The 14513-nt window shown below is 44.2% G+C and overlaps 1 protein-coding gene across 2 annotated transcripts in view; it reads right to left on the reverse strand.

The window, feature by feature from the left end:
* Positions 1-14513, reverse strand: part of Ttc39b (tetratricopeptide repeat domain 39B) — a 120338-nt gene that overhangs the window by 73342 nt on the left and 32483 nt on the right. For both annotated transcript variants that reach the window (XM_036179103.1, XM_036179102.1), the window contains exon 2: positions 9924-9958. In XM_036179103.1, the coding sequence (XP_036034996.1) occupies positions 9924-9925 (2 nt within the window). In that variant the 5' untranslated portion in view covers positions 9926-9958. The remainder of the gene's footprint in view (positions 1-9923; positions 9959-14513) is intronic.

Genomic DNA, 14513 nt, shown 5'->3' on the forward strand with positions numbered 1-14513 from the left:
CTCTCCCCACTGAATACAGAATTGTTCGCCTCTGTTTGCTCTTAATGTTTAGAATTACAAGCTACCCATCCCACATGTGTGTCTGCATCTCTCCCCGGAGCAGTGCTGACACTGAGACTTGGTTGGAGGAGGATGTCAAAAGGATGTGGTGGTATGAAGAACATCCCCCACAGGCTCAGGTATCTAAACAGCTAGTCCCCAGTTGGTGGTGTGCTGTTTGGGGAGATCAGGAGCCTTGCTGCAGGAAGTAGGTGGCTGGGGGGGGGGGGCGCTTTGCGAGTCTGCAGGCTCCCTCCACTTACAGTTTACTCTCTTTGTCTTTTGTATGTGTTTGAAGATGCATCGCCAGCGTCCTGCTCCAGCTATCACGCCTTTTACACCATTATGGACTTTCCCTCTGGAAGCATAAACCACAATAAACTCTTCCATCAGTTGCCTTGGTATGTAAATCATCATAGCAAAAGGCACCTAAGGGAGACTAAAGACTTTCTAGAACTTGCATCCATACACAACCAGCTTTGGTCAAGTCTGTCCCCAAACTAGTTTAATGCCCTATGATGTACAGGATGTGCTCAAGAGATGTCTGTTAAGCCTAGTGTTAGTAACAGGAGAAGAAAAAGTGGAGGAGGAGGAAGAAGGAGAGGAGGAGGGAGAGGAGGAAAAGGAGGAGCAGGGAGAGGAGCAGGGGAGGAGGAAGGGAGGAGGAACAAGAGGAGGAGGAAAAGAAGCAGGAGGAGGAGCAGGGGGAGGAAGAGGAAGAGGCAGTAGTACCAACACCATGCAAAGCAGGTAGATCTCAGAAATGGGGAAATATGCAAAATTATATTCTTTTCTCTTATTTGATAAATTTAGGAGAATTATTTTCCTTTTATAAAAACTTTTTTTTTTTATTTTAAAGCCATTATGGGGCTTCAAGAAAATAAGCAAAATGTCTCACATCTTGGGTGGTATAACAGTTGTATAAAGACAGCAGTGCTTTCTTAATATATATTGCATGTTGATTGGCATTTATCTGTGAAGCTTTTTGTATATCTAAGTTACAAAAATACTTTCAAATCAATTATTTCAAAGGTTAAAGATATGTTTTACAAGCCAGGTGGTGGTGACACACACCTTTAATCTCAGCATTCTGGAGGCAGAGGCATGTGGATCTCTGAGTTTGAGGCCAGCCTGGTCTACAGAGCAAGTTCCAGGACAATTAGGAATACAAAGAGAAACCCTGTCTTGAAAAAGCAAATTCCCAGCACTCATATGGCAACGGCAGCTCACAACTGTCTGTAACTCCGGTTCCAGAGGATCTGGCTGGCACCCTCACATAGACAAACATGCAGACAAAACATCAATGCACATAAAAATAAATAAATCTTTAAAAAAAAAAAAAAAGATAGGGTTTCTCTGTAACAGCCCTGGCTGTCCTGGAACTCACTATGTAGATCAGGCTGGCCTCAAACTCCTAGAGATCCACCTGCCTCTGCCTCCCAAGTGCTGGGATTAAAGGTGTGCACCACCACTACCTGGCTAAAGTTATTTGATGGGTGATGTCATTCGGTATGCTGTGAAAATGTGTTGCTCTGATTGGTTGATAAATAAAGCTGTTTGGCCAATGGTGAGGCAAAATAAGGTTAGGCGAGACATTCCAACTAGAGAGAGAGGAAGGAGAATGCTGTGGATATCGCTCTGTATAAACAAAGTGCTGATTGGCCAGTAGCCAGGCAGGAAGTATAGGCAGGACAAGCAGAGAAGAGAATTCTGGGAATAGGAAGGCTGAGGCCGAGAGAACTGCCAGCCCCTACCATGACAAGCGAGATGTAAGGTACAGGTAAACCACAAGCCACATGGCAAAGTATAGATTAATAGAAATGGGCTGAATATAAGAGTAAGTGCTAGACAATGGCAGGCCTGAGCTAATGGCCAAGTAGTTTAAATAATATAAGCATCTGTGTGTTTATTTTATAAGTGGGCTGTGGGACCACAGAGTTTGGCGGGGGCTGGAGAGAAGGTCTCCAGCTACAGGAGAAAGACAGAGAAGGGGAGACGCTGCCAGCTGTCACCAGAAGAAGCAAGATGTAAAATTACCGGTAAGCCATGTGGCAAAGTATAGATTTATAGAGATGGGTTAATTTAAGATATATGAACTAGATAACAAAAAGTCTGCCATGGCCATAGTTTAAAAATAATATTAGCCTATGTATGTTTATTTGGGTCGGAGCAGATAAGAGACCATTAGGTGAGAGAGGTTTGTCCTGACCATGGGGCCAGGCGGAACACAGAAAAAATTTAGCCACACTTATTTATTTTATGTGTATGTGTATTTTGCCTGCATGCATATGCATATCCCCTAGGACTGGAGTTATACACAACTGTGAGCTGCCATGTGGGTGCTGGGAATTGAACCCAGGTCCTCTAGAGGAGCAGCCAGTGCTCCTACTGCTGAGCAATTGTTCCAGCCCCCTGCCCAAACAATCCCTTAATTCATTCAAGTGCTGCCATGCAGAACTTTATACGCACACACTTTTAAGTATGCAAAAGCAAAAGTTAGGCTGCCAGAGCAGACAGAAAGCATCAGCGTTTACTGAACTGCCTGAGGGACACAACCTGGAAGGGCCTCCATCAACACTGCAGGCAAACAGTCAAACATTTCCATCCTCAACAACAAAAATCAAATAAACTGCATGGAAATCACTTGGCACAATAATGAAAGTTATATGAGTCCCCTAATACTTCCTCAGTTCTCAGCAACTATGAGCCCTTCTAATTCGTTAGTGGCTATTAAATCTTCAGATGTATTCAATGTGTATGATACATAATACTAAAGTACACTCAGTAGAATGATGCTCAGCCAAGTGTCTCTAAGCCTTTGGAGAGTTCCACACACACTGTTCTAGGAGCACAGTGAGAGAAGACGGTGGGACAGAGGAAGAGTCAGAGACACTGCTTAACTTTCCAAACAGCAATGGTGACACTCTTCAAAGGATGAAGTTCTCAAGCACCTGCTTTTAAATGTTTTACTGCTCATTTTTAAGAGGCTATTTTATCAAAGGTAGAAAAGGGAATGGATGGAGGTGTTAGGGAAAAGGCAGCTAAAAGCCAGTGCAAAGTAAAAGGCAGTTTGCTCATCACTTAAGAACGGACAGGTCATTGACATAAACTTCAAACAAAAATCAAGTCAGCCAATGGTTGAGAAACAGCAGAAATGACACCTTCAGCCCCGGGTAGCCTTCACGTCGCCAGTCTGGACACCACTGAATTATCTCTGTGAGCTGACAAACACAGCCAGCCACAGATCAGCATTTTGTGGGAAGTATACACTGACCCCTTTAGTCAATTTTAAACCATGAGAGTAGCTATCCTGCACCTGAAGTGCTCAGTGCTGGAAGGAATGATTTATTTTGTGTGTATCAGTGTTTTGTCTGATCGTGTGCCTGTGCTCCAGGTGTGTCGCCAGTGCCCGCATAAGCCAAAAGGCAGTGTTAGAGCAGCTGGTACTGGAGAAACTGTGAGCTGCTGTGTGGACACAGGAAACTGAACCCAGGTCCCCTGGAAGAGCAGTATACTCTTTAACCACTTAACCAGGTCTTGGCTGGAATTTTTTAAAACCTGCAAATATCCTCTGAGAATATTTTCTCAACAGTGCATGCTTTAGTCTGAATATCTATGGGCCTACAAAATTCCTATGTTGAAGTGTAGTCCCCAGGTGGCAGGGTGGAAGGCAGGGCTTCTGGAGGGCTCCATGTCATGAAAGGCCTTCCTGCCCTTACAAAATCATGTGCATTTGATTGGTTTTGCCTCTTCTGCCATGTAGAGATGAACAGAAACAGGCTTTTGCTAAAAAGCCCAGGCTCCTCACTTGGACCCACTAGGTAACTAAAGGCACCATGAAATCCTGGAACCTTTGCCTGCATTTTATGGGCCTCCTTTATTTCCAGTCACTGCTTACCTCTGCAGGTTCATCATCACTGAAGGAGTGTCTGATGAACCCAGCCAATACGAAAAATAATTAAATGTTTGTTATCAATTATATGTCAACGTTTACCTTAAAATAAAAAAAAAAAAAAAAAACACATTACTACTAGTTGATCAAATCAAATGAGAAAAAAAATGGCCCTATGGAATCATACTAATCTATCGTTTATGACTGAAAAGAGCAGGGTGAGAAAGAAAAAATGTCCACAAAATATTTTTATTTCCATCGTGAGCTTCTAATCACTCGGCCTATTTCACCTTCTCCAAGTCTGTCAAGTTCTCAGAAGTCCTTGTACATCGGCACATCCATCACCACACTCATGCAGCCTCGGGAGCCCGTTAAACACCAACAAACTCCTATGTCAGGATTAACTCAAACTTTAGCAGGGTGATATGACATGAGAGGTCACTGCTGAGAACCCTCAACTATTCTGATATAAATGTGATTATGTTCCCCCTAGACTACTTTTAACTACCATAAAAGAAAATTTGGATTAACCACTGACTTACCAGACCTCTCAACAGATTTCTGTCCCATTGTCCACTGTCATTATGGTTATGAGGAAGAGTCTATCAAAGCTGCCAAAGGGAGAAGGCTCCCAAGTGCCTATCCACCCCCTACTATACAACGCCAGGAATCTTCTGTCACTCAACAGCACTTATGTCAACAGTCCCATGAGTTTTCCATAACCATGTTATGTGCTCCAGAGCTGACTTTTGGAAAATGCAAAACACTTCTTTAATTTTCATTTATCTATTGTGAGTATACATGTGTGCAAGTCTGTGGAGGCCCAAATTACTCAGGGTCGGAGAATCTGAGCTTGCTTTACCCAGCAGGGTTGCATAAGGGGGTGATGTGACCACGGGTGTGGTTACTAGGTGTTTGGAAGGGTTTACACTTGGCTGTAACTAGCCAGGGGGAGGTCTTTTGCCTCACCCCTTGGCACTGTTATAAAAAGCCCTTTTGAATAAAGTTCTGGGCCGGTGCATTTTTATCCAGGTCCTCCCGAAGCTACCCTGTGTTTCTGTCTTTCTTTTCGTCAACTAGGCCTATCTTTCTACCTGATACTTTCTTATCCCTTTTTCCTCAAGAGTACCCTGGAAAAAGTGGGGGGAGGTCCCACACACAAGTCAGAGAACAACTTTCAGGAGCTGGTTCTCTCTCTCCTTCTACTGTGCGGTTCCTGGTGTCTAAACTCAGGTCATCAGACTTGGTGACAAATGTCTTTCTCCACAACCATCTCTCTGGCCCCAAAGACTGTTTTTCAAGACAGGTTCTCACGTAGCCCAAGCTAGTCTCAAGCTTGCTATGTGGGTCAAGGATGACCTTGAACTTAATCCTCTTGAGTATTGGAATTACAAGCTTACACTACCACACCTAGCTTATTGTCTGTGGAGATAAAACTCAATGCTTTATATATCCTAAGCACTCTATCAACTGGGCAACATTCCTAGTCCAAAGCATTTTATATACTGTGGTGGTTTGAAAGAAAATGTCCCCCAAAGGGAGTAGCACCATTAGGAGGTGTGGCCTTGTTGGAAGGAGTGTGTCAATGTAGGGGTAGACTTTAAGGATTTCTTTGCTCAAGCTACACCCAGTGAGACAGACCACTTCCTGTTGCCTGCAGATCAAGATGTGGGACTCTCAGTTACTTTTCCAGTACCATGTCTGCCTGTATGCCACCATGTCACACCATGATGATAATAGACTAAACCTCTGAAAATGTAAGCAATCTCAATTAAATGTTTTTCCTTTATAAGAGCTGCTGTGATCATGATGTCTTTTCAGAGCAACTGAAACCCTAAGACATATATTCTTCCTATGACATGTTACAGCTGCTTTATGAACAAACTATTTCATATACCACCATAGATAGCATGTGTGTACAAACTAGGAAAGAACAACCTGTTGTAAGTGCACCAAGGAACACATGCCAGCATCAAATGTTTCTTCATCCAAGAAACAGAATCCCACAGGAGAGCTGGTGGAAAGCAGTGGGTTAACACATATGGCGATCTCTACATGTTATGAGATGGGCCTAACTGACCATACCTCCCTAAGAGCTTGTTCCTCACGCCACACAAGTCACAAAACTTATGAACAATTTAAATTCTTCAAAGGACACAGTTGCTGTGGGATGTTCTGTATGTCAAATGTGTTGCTCTGATTGGTTAATAAATAAAACACTGATTGGCCAGCAGCCAGGCAGGAAGTATAGGCGGGACAAGCAGAGAAGAGAATTGTGGGAAGTGGAGGGCTGGAGAGAGACCTGCCAGCCGCTGCCTTAACAAGCGAGATGTAAGGTACCGGTAAGCCACGAGCCACATGGCAACTTATAGATTAATAGAAATGGGTTAATTTAAGATAAAAGAACTAGATAGCAAGAAGCCTGCCATGGCCATACAGTTTATAAGTAATATAAGCGTCTGAGTGATTGTTTTATACATGTGTCATGGGACTGCAGGGCTTGGCAGGAGATGGAGAGACTCCAGCTACACACAGTTCATGTGCTGATATTTGTCATCAGGCCAGACAAGACTACACAGTGAAATCTTATCTCCAAAAAGTAAGCACTTTCTTAATTAGTGACTGGTGAGGGAGGGCTCTGCCCATTGTGGGTAGTGCCATCCCTAGACCGGTGGTTTTGTAAGAAAGCAGGCTGAGCAAGCCATGGGGAGCAAGCCAGGGAGCAGCACCTGTCCAGGGTCTCTGCATCAGCTCCTGCCTCCAGGTTCCTGCCCTGACCTTCTTCAGTGATGGACTGTTCCCTAGAAGTGTCAGTGAAGCCAAGCCTTTCCTCCGTGAGTTGCTGTGGTCATGGGAGCTCATGACAGCAGCAGTAAGCCTAACTAGGCCATACTCTGTGGTGGCAATGCTGAAGCCTACAGCACTGCCCACAGGACCGGTACCCACAAAATCAGAAAAAACTATTTTGAAAATGCTGGGGATTGAAGTGTATGTCTAGTGAAGTGTCCTAGTGAAGCCCTAGCCTTCAGTGTGACAGTTTCAAACACAAACTATGGGAAATATTGCTGAAAGGTCAGAAGAGTGAGGCACTCCCGGTGAGGTCAGGGACTCCCAAGAACTGTGTGCGCTATCACCTGAAGACAGAGCAAGAAGATGAATCTGCACAAGTGGGAAGACAGGAAGGCCTCACCGGAACCCAGTCATGCTGGCACCTTCATCTCAGTCGCCCACGGTTCAGACCCCGAGTGAGACACTAACTACAGTTCCGCTGCTTAAGCCGTGCAGTGCGCTGTATTACATTCTGTTACACAACCCAAGCTAACTAATGTAGCTGGAGAGAAGCTCTCCAGCCCCACCAAGCCCTGTTATTCCAACAACCCACTTATAAAATGAACACACAGACATTCATATTATTTAAACTGCTTGGCCATCAGCTCAGGCCTGCCGTTGTCTAGCTCTTACTCTTACATTTAGCCCATTTCTATTAATCTATACTTCGCCACGTGGCTCATGGCTTACCAGTACCTTACATCTTTCTTGTCATGGCGGTGGCTGGCAGTGTCTCTGCTTCAGCCTTCCTGTTCCCAGCATATAATAGGATGAAAGGGTAGATTAATGAACTTACTTTTAAAGAGCAACAACTTGTTTAAAATGTTTTACATTGGTATAGATTTTAGTCTATTGATATAAACTTAAAGTTAATTTTGTTATATTGTGTGTATATTTTTACTCGTTTTAAGGTATTATGTTTGTACAGCTCATTTAAAATTGTAATGGATAATTAAAAATAGATTAATAATTAGTCATCTATGATAATCATATTTGTAGCCATGTTAGTTAAGTCTTTTAGGTATACATAGATATATTTTAGATAGATAGGTAATCTTTAAATACTTTAAAGACCTACAGAATATGGCATTTAAAATATTTTAAAAATTTAGACTTTCTGGACAGTGAGACATGTCTGCTCCTGGCAGCACTGATTTACTTCAGAGAGGAGGATGGGCATTGAAGACACTTCATATGGAGTTTATCTTCACCTTGCCAAAAATAGCCATTTGGGCAAGAAACTGTTCTTGCCTGGACTGCTTGATCAACTGGACAGGGAGGACCCATAGGAAGGTGACCAACGAACTTTGCTTGACAAAATGGTCCTTCAGGTTCCTGCTTCGCAGAGAAAACTGCCAGACATTCTACAGGACACTGAGAGAAGTGACCAAGAGACTCTTGCCCTGTGGGGATGACCCAACTTTACAAAGGAACATTAGGTGACTGTCCAGGCTGCCAGCTGTCTCTGTCTACCCTGCAAGACACCCGAAAGTTGATTATATCTTTTTCCCGTTTCTCAGGTAATATTATATCCTTCTGAGGTCTCGATAGTGACAATTTTCCTTAGTTATGAGAAAAGATAAGTTAAATATAAAAACCTTAGACTCACAAATATAAGATAGATAGGACATCTTTAATATTATAACTGTAATTCTTGTTTAGTAATGTTTTTGTTATATGTAATTTTCCTATATAAAAGTTAAAACCTCCCTAGAAAGAAAGAAAGAAAGAAAGAAAGAAAGAAAGAAAGAAAGAAAGAAAGAAAGAAAGAAAGAAAAGGGGAAGTGTTGTGGGATCTTCTGTATGTCAAATGCATTCCTCTGATTGGTTAGTAAATAAAACACTGATTGGCCAATAGCCAGGCAAGAAGTATAGGCAGGACAAGAGAGAAGAGAATTGTGGGAAGTGGAAGGCAGAGGTGGGGAGAGACCAGCCAGCTGCTGCCATGACAAGCGAGATGTAAGGTACCGGTAAGCCACAAGCCATGCCGCAACTTATAGAGTAATAGAAATGGGTTAATGTAAGATAGAAGAAGTAGATAACAAGAAGCTTGCCACGGCCATACAGTTTATAAGTAATACAAGCGTCTGAGTGATTATTTTATACATGGGTTGCGGGACTGCGGGGGCTTGGTGGCACCTGGAGAGAAGCTCTCCAACTGCAAACTAACACAGCCAGGCATTTCAAGATGTGTAAACAGCAATAAACATGCCCATTCATCCCTTTTAAACCAACAATCCTACATCTAAGTTTTTAATTGTTTCCAAATAATTCAAACAAACTAGTAATTCAAACATGTGACAACACATCACTTAAACCTTTTTTAGAGCTGGGGAGATGACTCAGCCGTTAAAAGCACTTGTTGCTCTTGAAGAAGACCCAGGTTCAATTCCCAGCACCCACACTGCTGCTCACAACTGTCCATAACTCCTGCTCCAGAGTATTCCATGTCCTCTTCTGGCCTCCATGGGCATTGTACACATGTGGTACACACATATATACTTGAGCAAAACACTCATACACATAAAAAAATTTTTTGCAAGTTTTTAAAATAGTAATAGCTTAAATGACTGATAATAGAGAGGTAGCTAACTACAGTATCCTACTTGATCTAATCCTATTTAGTCATTTTAAATTGTTGCAAAAAAAAAAACACTCAGGCAAGGCAGTGGTGGTACACACCTTTAATCCCAGCAGAAGCAGGTGGATCTCTGTGAGTTCGAGGCCAGCCTGGTCTGCAGAGTTAGTTCAAGGATACACAGAGAAACCCTATCTCAACACACACACACACACACACACACACACACACACACACGCACGCACATCACTCTGGCTTAAACATGTAGTTAAATACTAACCAAAAGCAACAATCTATAACAAAGCTAATCATGTAAATAACATGGACAAACGTTTAGAATGTTAGCAATAAACAAAATAATTTTCTGGAAAGCATTTTCTTTTATTTAACAATGCAAGAAATAAAATAGTTGAGAATGTTAGGTAGACCTTACGTGTAATCACATCCTAACTTTTTCGTTATAAACCAGTGATTTTCCAGACAGCAGCCACTACTCTCAAAAAATTGAGAACGAAATATTGACATTTTATACACAAAACCCATCAATTTCTCATTATAACACTTTTTTATTATATTATTACTTACATAGAGATGGTCTCCAAGGCATCTTCAAAGATGTCCTGGAAAGGAATAAAGACTACAGTGAGTTTCTCAAGAATGAAGAATTTCAAATGTGAAAAAGGAGTATGTATGGGGAGGGCGGGGGGAGGATGTGCAGGGGCAGAAAAACAACTCTTAGTGGATGAACTCCACTCCCAGAAATCTCTGTGAATTTGAGTGAGATTTCTTGCTCTCTTTTTACTGGGCTTGAGACCCATAAAAAACACTCAGCCTGAAGTCAGTCACCTGTTTCAAGGGTGTGGCTTGTTGCACTCAGTTGCTTTTACTCCTCGATCTCATTCAGCTCAGATGTAGAAAATCTGAGTAACAGGACATGCCTGAATCAGTCTTCACTTTCTCCAAGCCTAGCCACCTCAGCTTCCAGCAGGCCTTCATCTCAGACCTACCCAGCAGTCCTCCGACACTGAGCTAGGCTTCCCAGCACCACCAGGCCCTTTGCTGCTCGCCAGTGACCTGCTGAGAAGCCTCAACGTATTCTGTCCCAGTCAGGGTTACTATTGCTGTAATGGAACACCATGGCCAAAGCAACATGGGGGGAGGAAAGGGCTGGTTTGGCTCACACTTCCATCACTATTCATCATCAAAGGAAGTCAGGATAGAAACTCACACAGGGCAGGAACCAGAGGCAGGAGCTGACACAGAGGCCCTGAAGGAATGCTGCTTACTAGCTTACTCCCCGAGGCTTGCTCGGCCTGCTTTCTTACAAAACTCAGGGCTAGCAGTACAAGAGTGGCCCCACCCACAATGGGCCAGGCCCACTCCCATCCATCACTAATTAAGAAAATGCCCTACAGGCTTGCCTACGGCCCAATCTCATGGAGGCATTTTCTCAACTGAGGCCCCTCCTCTCTGATGACTCTGGCGTGTGGGAAGTTGACATCACACTTGCCAGCACACGTCATATATTCATATTCTCTCTCCCTCCCCTTTTCTCCCCCCCCCCCGTCCCCTATCTCACATGCACAATACATTCCCCACTCACACACACATCCTCACACAGAACTCACACATGTACAACAGCTCCCTCGTGGGTGCAAAAGTCAAAAGGGAAAGCCTCGGCCAGCTACTTGGGACCCCTCCCAAAGAGCTGGGTCTCAAAGCACCCTTCTCTCTCCCCTCCTAGCCATGGCCCAGGCAGCCAGCACCTCTAAAGACCCACCTCACTGACCTCCCTATCTCCCATCCAATCTTCACACCAGGGCCGCCTCTTCCTTCCCTTTTAACACACACACACACACACACACACACACACACACACACACACACACGCCATCGCCTGCTCTAGACGCTATAGGAGCTTTCACTGTGCTGAGCCCAACTCCTTCCCATAGCCTTCAGAGCCCTGCTGCCTGCCTGCCTCGAGCACCCCTCCACCCACCGGCCTCTTGGGCACTCCGCTGCAGCCCCACATCTTTCTGTTCAGCCCCTAACAGCAGTGCTCGGCCCAAGGCTGACTCTCAGAAAGTCATTTCCTCAAGGTTAGGTCTTTGATCACACTAACTAAAGTTACCAAGAATAGCAATTTATAATTTCTCATCATCTGACTTTATTTCGTCCACAATACTTAGAATCTGTAATCATCTTCCTTGTTTACTTGGCCAATAACTAATTGTAAGAAAGAGAAAAATGTCACCAAAGCGCTCCTTAGGACTTGAAGAACTCGGGGAAGGGAGGAGGAAGTACCACCCTGCCTCAAGGTCTGAAACACCAGGGACTGCCAGATGGTGAGTGGTGGCTGTAGGAATCTGAATGAGCTTACCACAAAAGCCGCCTACGAGTTCAATCCCCAGAACCCACAAAAAGCAGGAGGGAGAAAAAAGCCCACAAAGCCGTCCTCTGACAGCGTGCCCTGGCATATGCCCCCGTGCGCTGGTGCTGTTCATACACACTAAACGCAGGAATCACAGAGCTAATGATTTAAAAAGATTGCAATACCATATCAAAGGGAGGGAGGGTGGAGGACGTGGGGCTTGTTGAAGTCCACTAAGAGAAGGCCATGTCCTCCTGGTAAAGCATGGCTACTTTTGTTTTGCTTTGGTCTTATGTTTTTTAGTCAGCTCTGTTTTGTGATTTTTGGCCAAAAGAATAGAACCTGAGTTGTATCTCTAGCCCTGGATGGTGACATGCCATTCTACACTGCCCAAAGATCACAAAGAAATACTATTTCCTCTTCCCTTTGAGAGTTAAGCCACTACTGGCAATGGTCGAGAGGGTATCTGAGCTGACCTACTCTGGTGATTGGAAGGCCGAACACCCTAACTGTCATGATAGAACTCTCATCCAGTGACTGATGGAAACAGATGCAGAGATCCATGGCTGAGCCCCAGGCAGAGTTCCAGGAGTCCAATCAACGAAAAAAAGAGGGGGGCATTATATGTGCAAGAGATATCGAGACCATGATTGGAAAAAGTACAGAGACAACTAGCCAAAATAGTGGAAACACATGAACTGTGGACCAACAGCTGAGGAGCCCCATGGTACTGGACTAGGCCCTCTGGATAAGTGAGATAGTTGTTTAGCTTGAACTGTTTAGGAGGCACCTAGGCAGTGAGACCAGGACCTGTCCTTAGTGCATGAGCTAGCTGTTTGGAACCTAGGGCCTATGCTGAGACACCTTGCTCAGCCTTGGTGCAGGGAGGAGGGGCTTGGACCTTCCTCAACTGAATATACCAGGCTAGGCTGACTCCCCAGGAAAGACCTTGCCTTGGAGGAGGTGGGAATGGGGGGAGGTAAGTTGTGGGGGAGAGGGGACTGGGGGATGGGAGGAGGGAGAGGGGAATCGTGATTGATATGTAAAACAAATAGAAAATCTCTTAATTTAAAAAAAAAAAAAAGTTAAGCCATGTGAGCCTATCAATCACATGGATAAGAAAAGATCCTTTAGGAAATCTGTCCATCATACCTGAAAGATGTTAAAAAGATGAGCATGGCAACATCCTTAATCATCAGAGAAATGCAAATCAAAACGACTCTGAGATACCACCTTACACCTGACAGAATGGCTATGATCAAAAACACTAATGACAGTCAGTGTTGGAGAGGATGCGGAGCAAAGGGAATACTCCTCCACTGTTGGTGGGAGTGCAAACCTGTACAACCACTGTGGAAGTCAGTATGGCAGTTTCTCAGAAAATTGGGAATTGAACTATCTCACAAGACCCAGCCATACCACTCTTGGGCATATACCCAAGGAATGTTCAGCCATACTACAAAGATACATGCTCAACTATGTTCACAGCAGCATTGTTTGTAATAGCCAGAACCTGGAAACAACCTAGATGCTCATCAACTGAAGAATGGATTAAGAAGATGTGGTACATATACACAATGGAATACTACTCAACAGAGAAAAACAATGACAGCATGAAATTTGCAGGCAAATGGATGGATCTAGAAAAAAATCATCCTGAGTGAGGTAACCCAAACCCAGAATGACAAACATGGTATGTACTCACTCATAAGTAGATTCTAGATAGAAAGCAAAGAACAATCAGACTGCAACCCACAGAACCATAAGGCTATATATATGGCATGGGGGACCCTAGGATGACTGTTGCTTATAATAAGATTTGGTATTACTCAATTACTGAGCAACCCTCAATGAAACATTACACTAGTAAGGACAATGAAATTCCTCATAGGGTTTCTGAGCGCTGAGTGCGCCCTGTGGCTGCAGTGGAAGCACAACATGGCAGAAACCTATTGGACCTTCGTGAAAAACTCTCCCCTTCCAATGCCAATGGGGATTGAAAGCCCAATAGAGCCAGCTTTGGCAAGCATTAACATAAGCCTAGGAACTGCAGCCATGCGGTTGGATTCTCCTGAAGGTAATGAAATGTATGGTAACTGCTTTTTTTTTTTTCTTTTCATGGGAGGTTTATTGAGAGGAGGGGAGAGAAGGGGCAGGGAAGGGAATAGAGACTGGTACCTGGAGATGAGATTGAAGGAAGAAAAAGAGACGGGAGGTGTACAAGGCCCCCTTTTATAAGGAAACATAGCGAATGCCCAGGGTGGGCTCTTAGTGGCTGCAGCTGAGGATATATCCTGACAGGACCCTAAGGGCAGGCCAGTACAGATGCCTAAATGCCAACATTCCTCCCTTCTGTTTATTATAAAAAGGTGAGGAGTTAGAAAGGGGTAGCAGGTGAGGCGGGGATGAGGGTGCTGTGTTCTCGAGACTGCTTCCTGCTGGTCTGGGGGACATCAATCATCTTTGAGGGACCTGAGAAATCTGGGGTGCTGGCCATGTCCTGGAGTAGCTAGCTGGACACTGTCCAAGCTCTGTGGAACCGTCAGGCTGTTTGAGGTGGATCCAAGTCGACTCCCTGGAGCTCACAAAAACAATCATCAGTGTTGGATGGAGAGACCCAGCAATTTGTTAGGTGGGAAAAAAGTAGGGCTGTCATTGGTGGGCCAGGTGCAGGGTCCCAGCATGTCTCAGACTGAATCTAAATCTCGGCACTAAATATATTTTTAAACTATCAGGGAAGGAGTCACACCATACAACAGGGCCCACGTGGGAGGTTTATTGAGAGGATGGGAGAGAAGGGGCAA

This window comes from Onychomys torridus, chromosome 2 (assembly GCF_903995425.1).
Source record: "Onychomys torridus chromosome 2, mOncTor1.1, whole genome shotgun sequence".
NCBI lineage: Eukaryota > Metazoa > Chordata > Mammalia > Rodentia > Cricetidae > Onychomys > Onychomys torridus.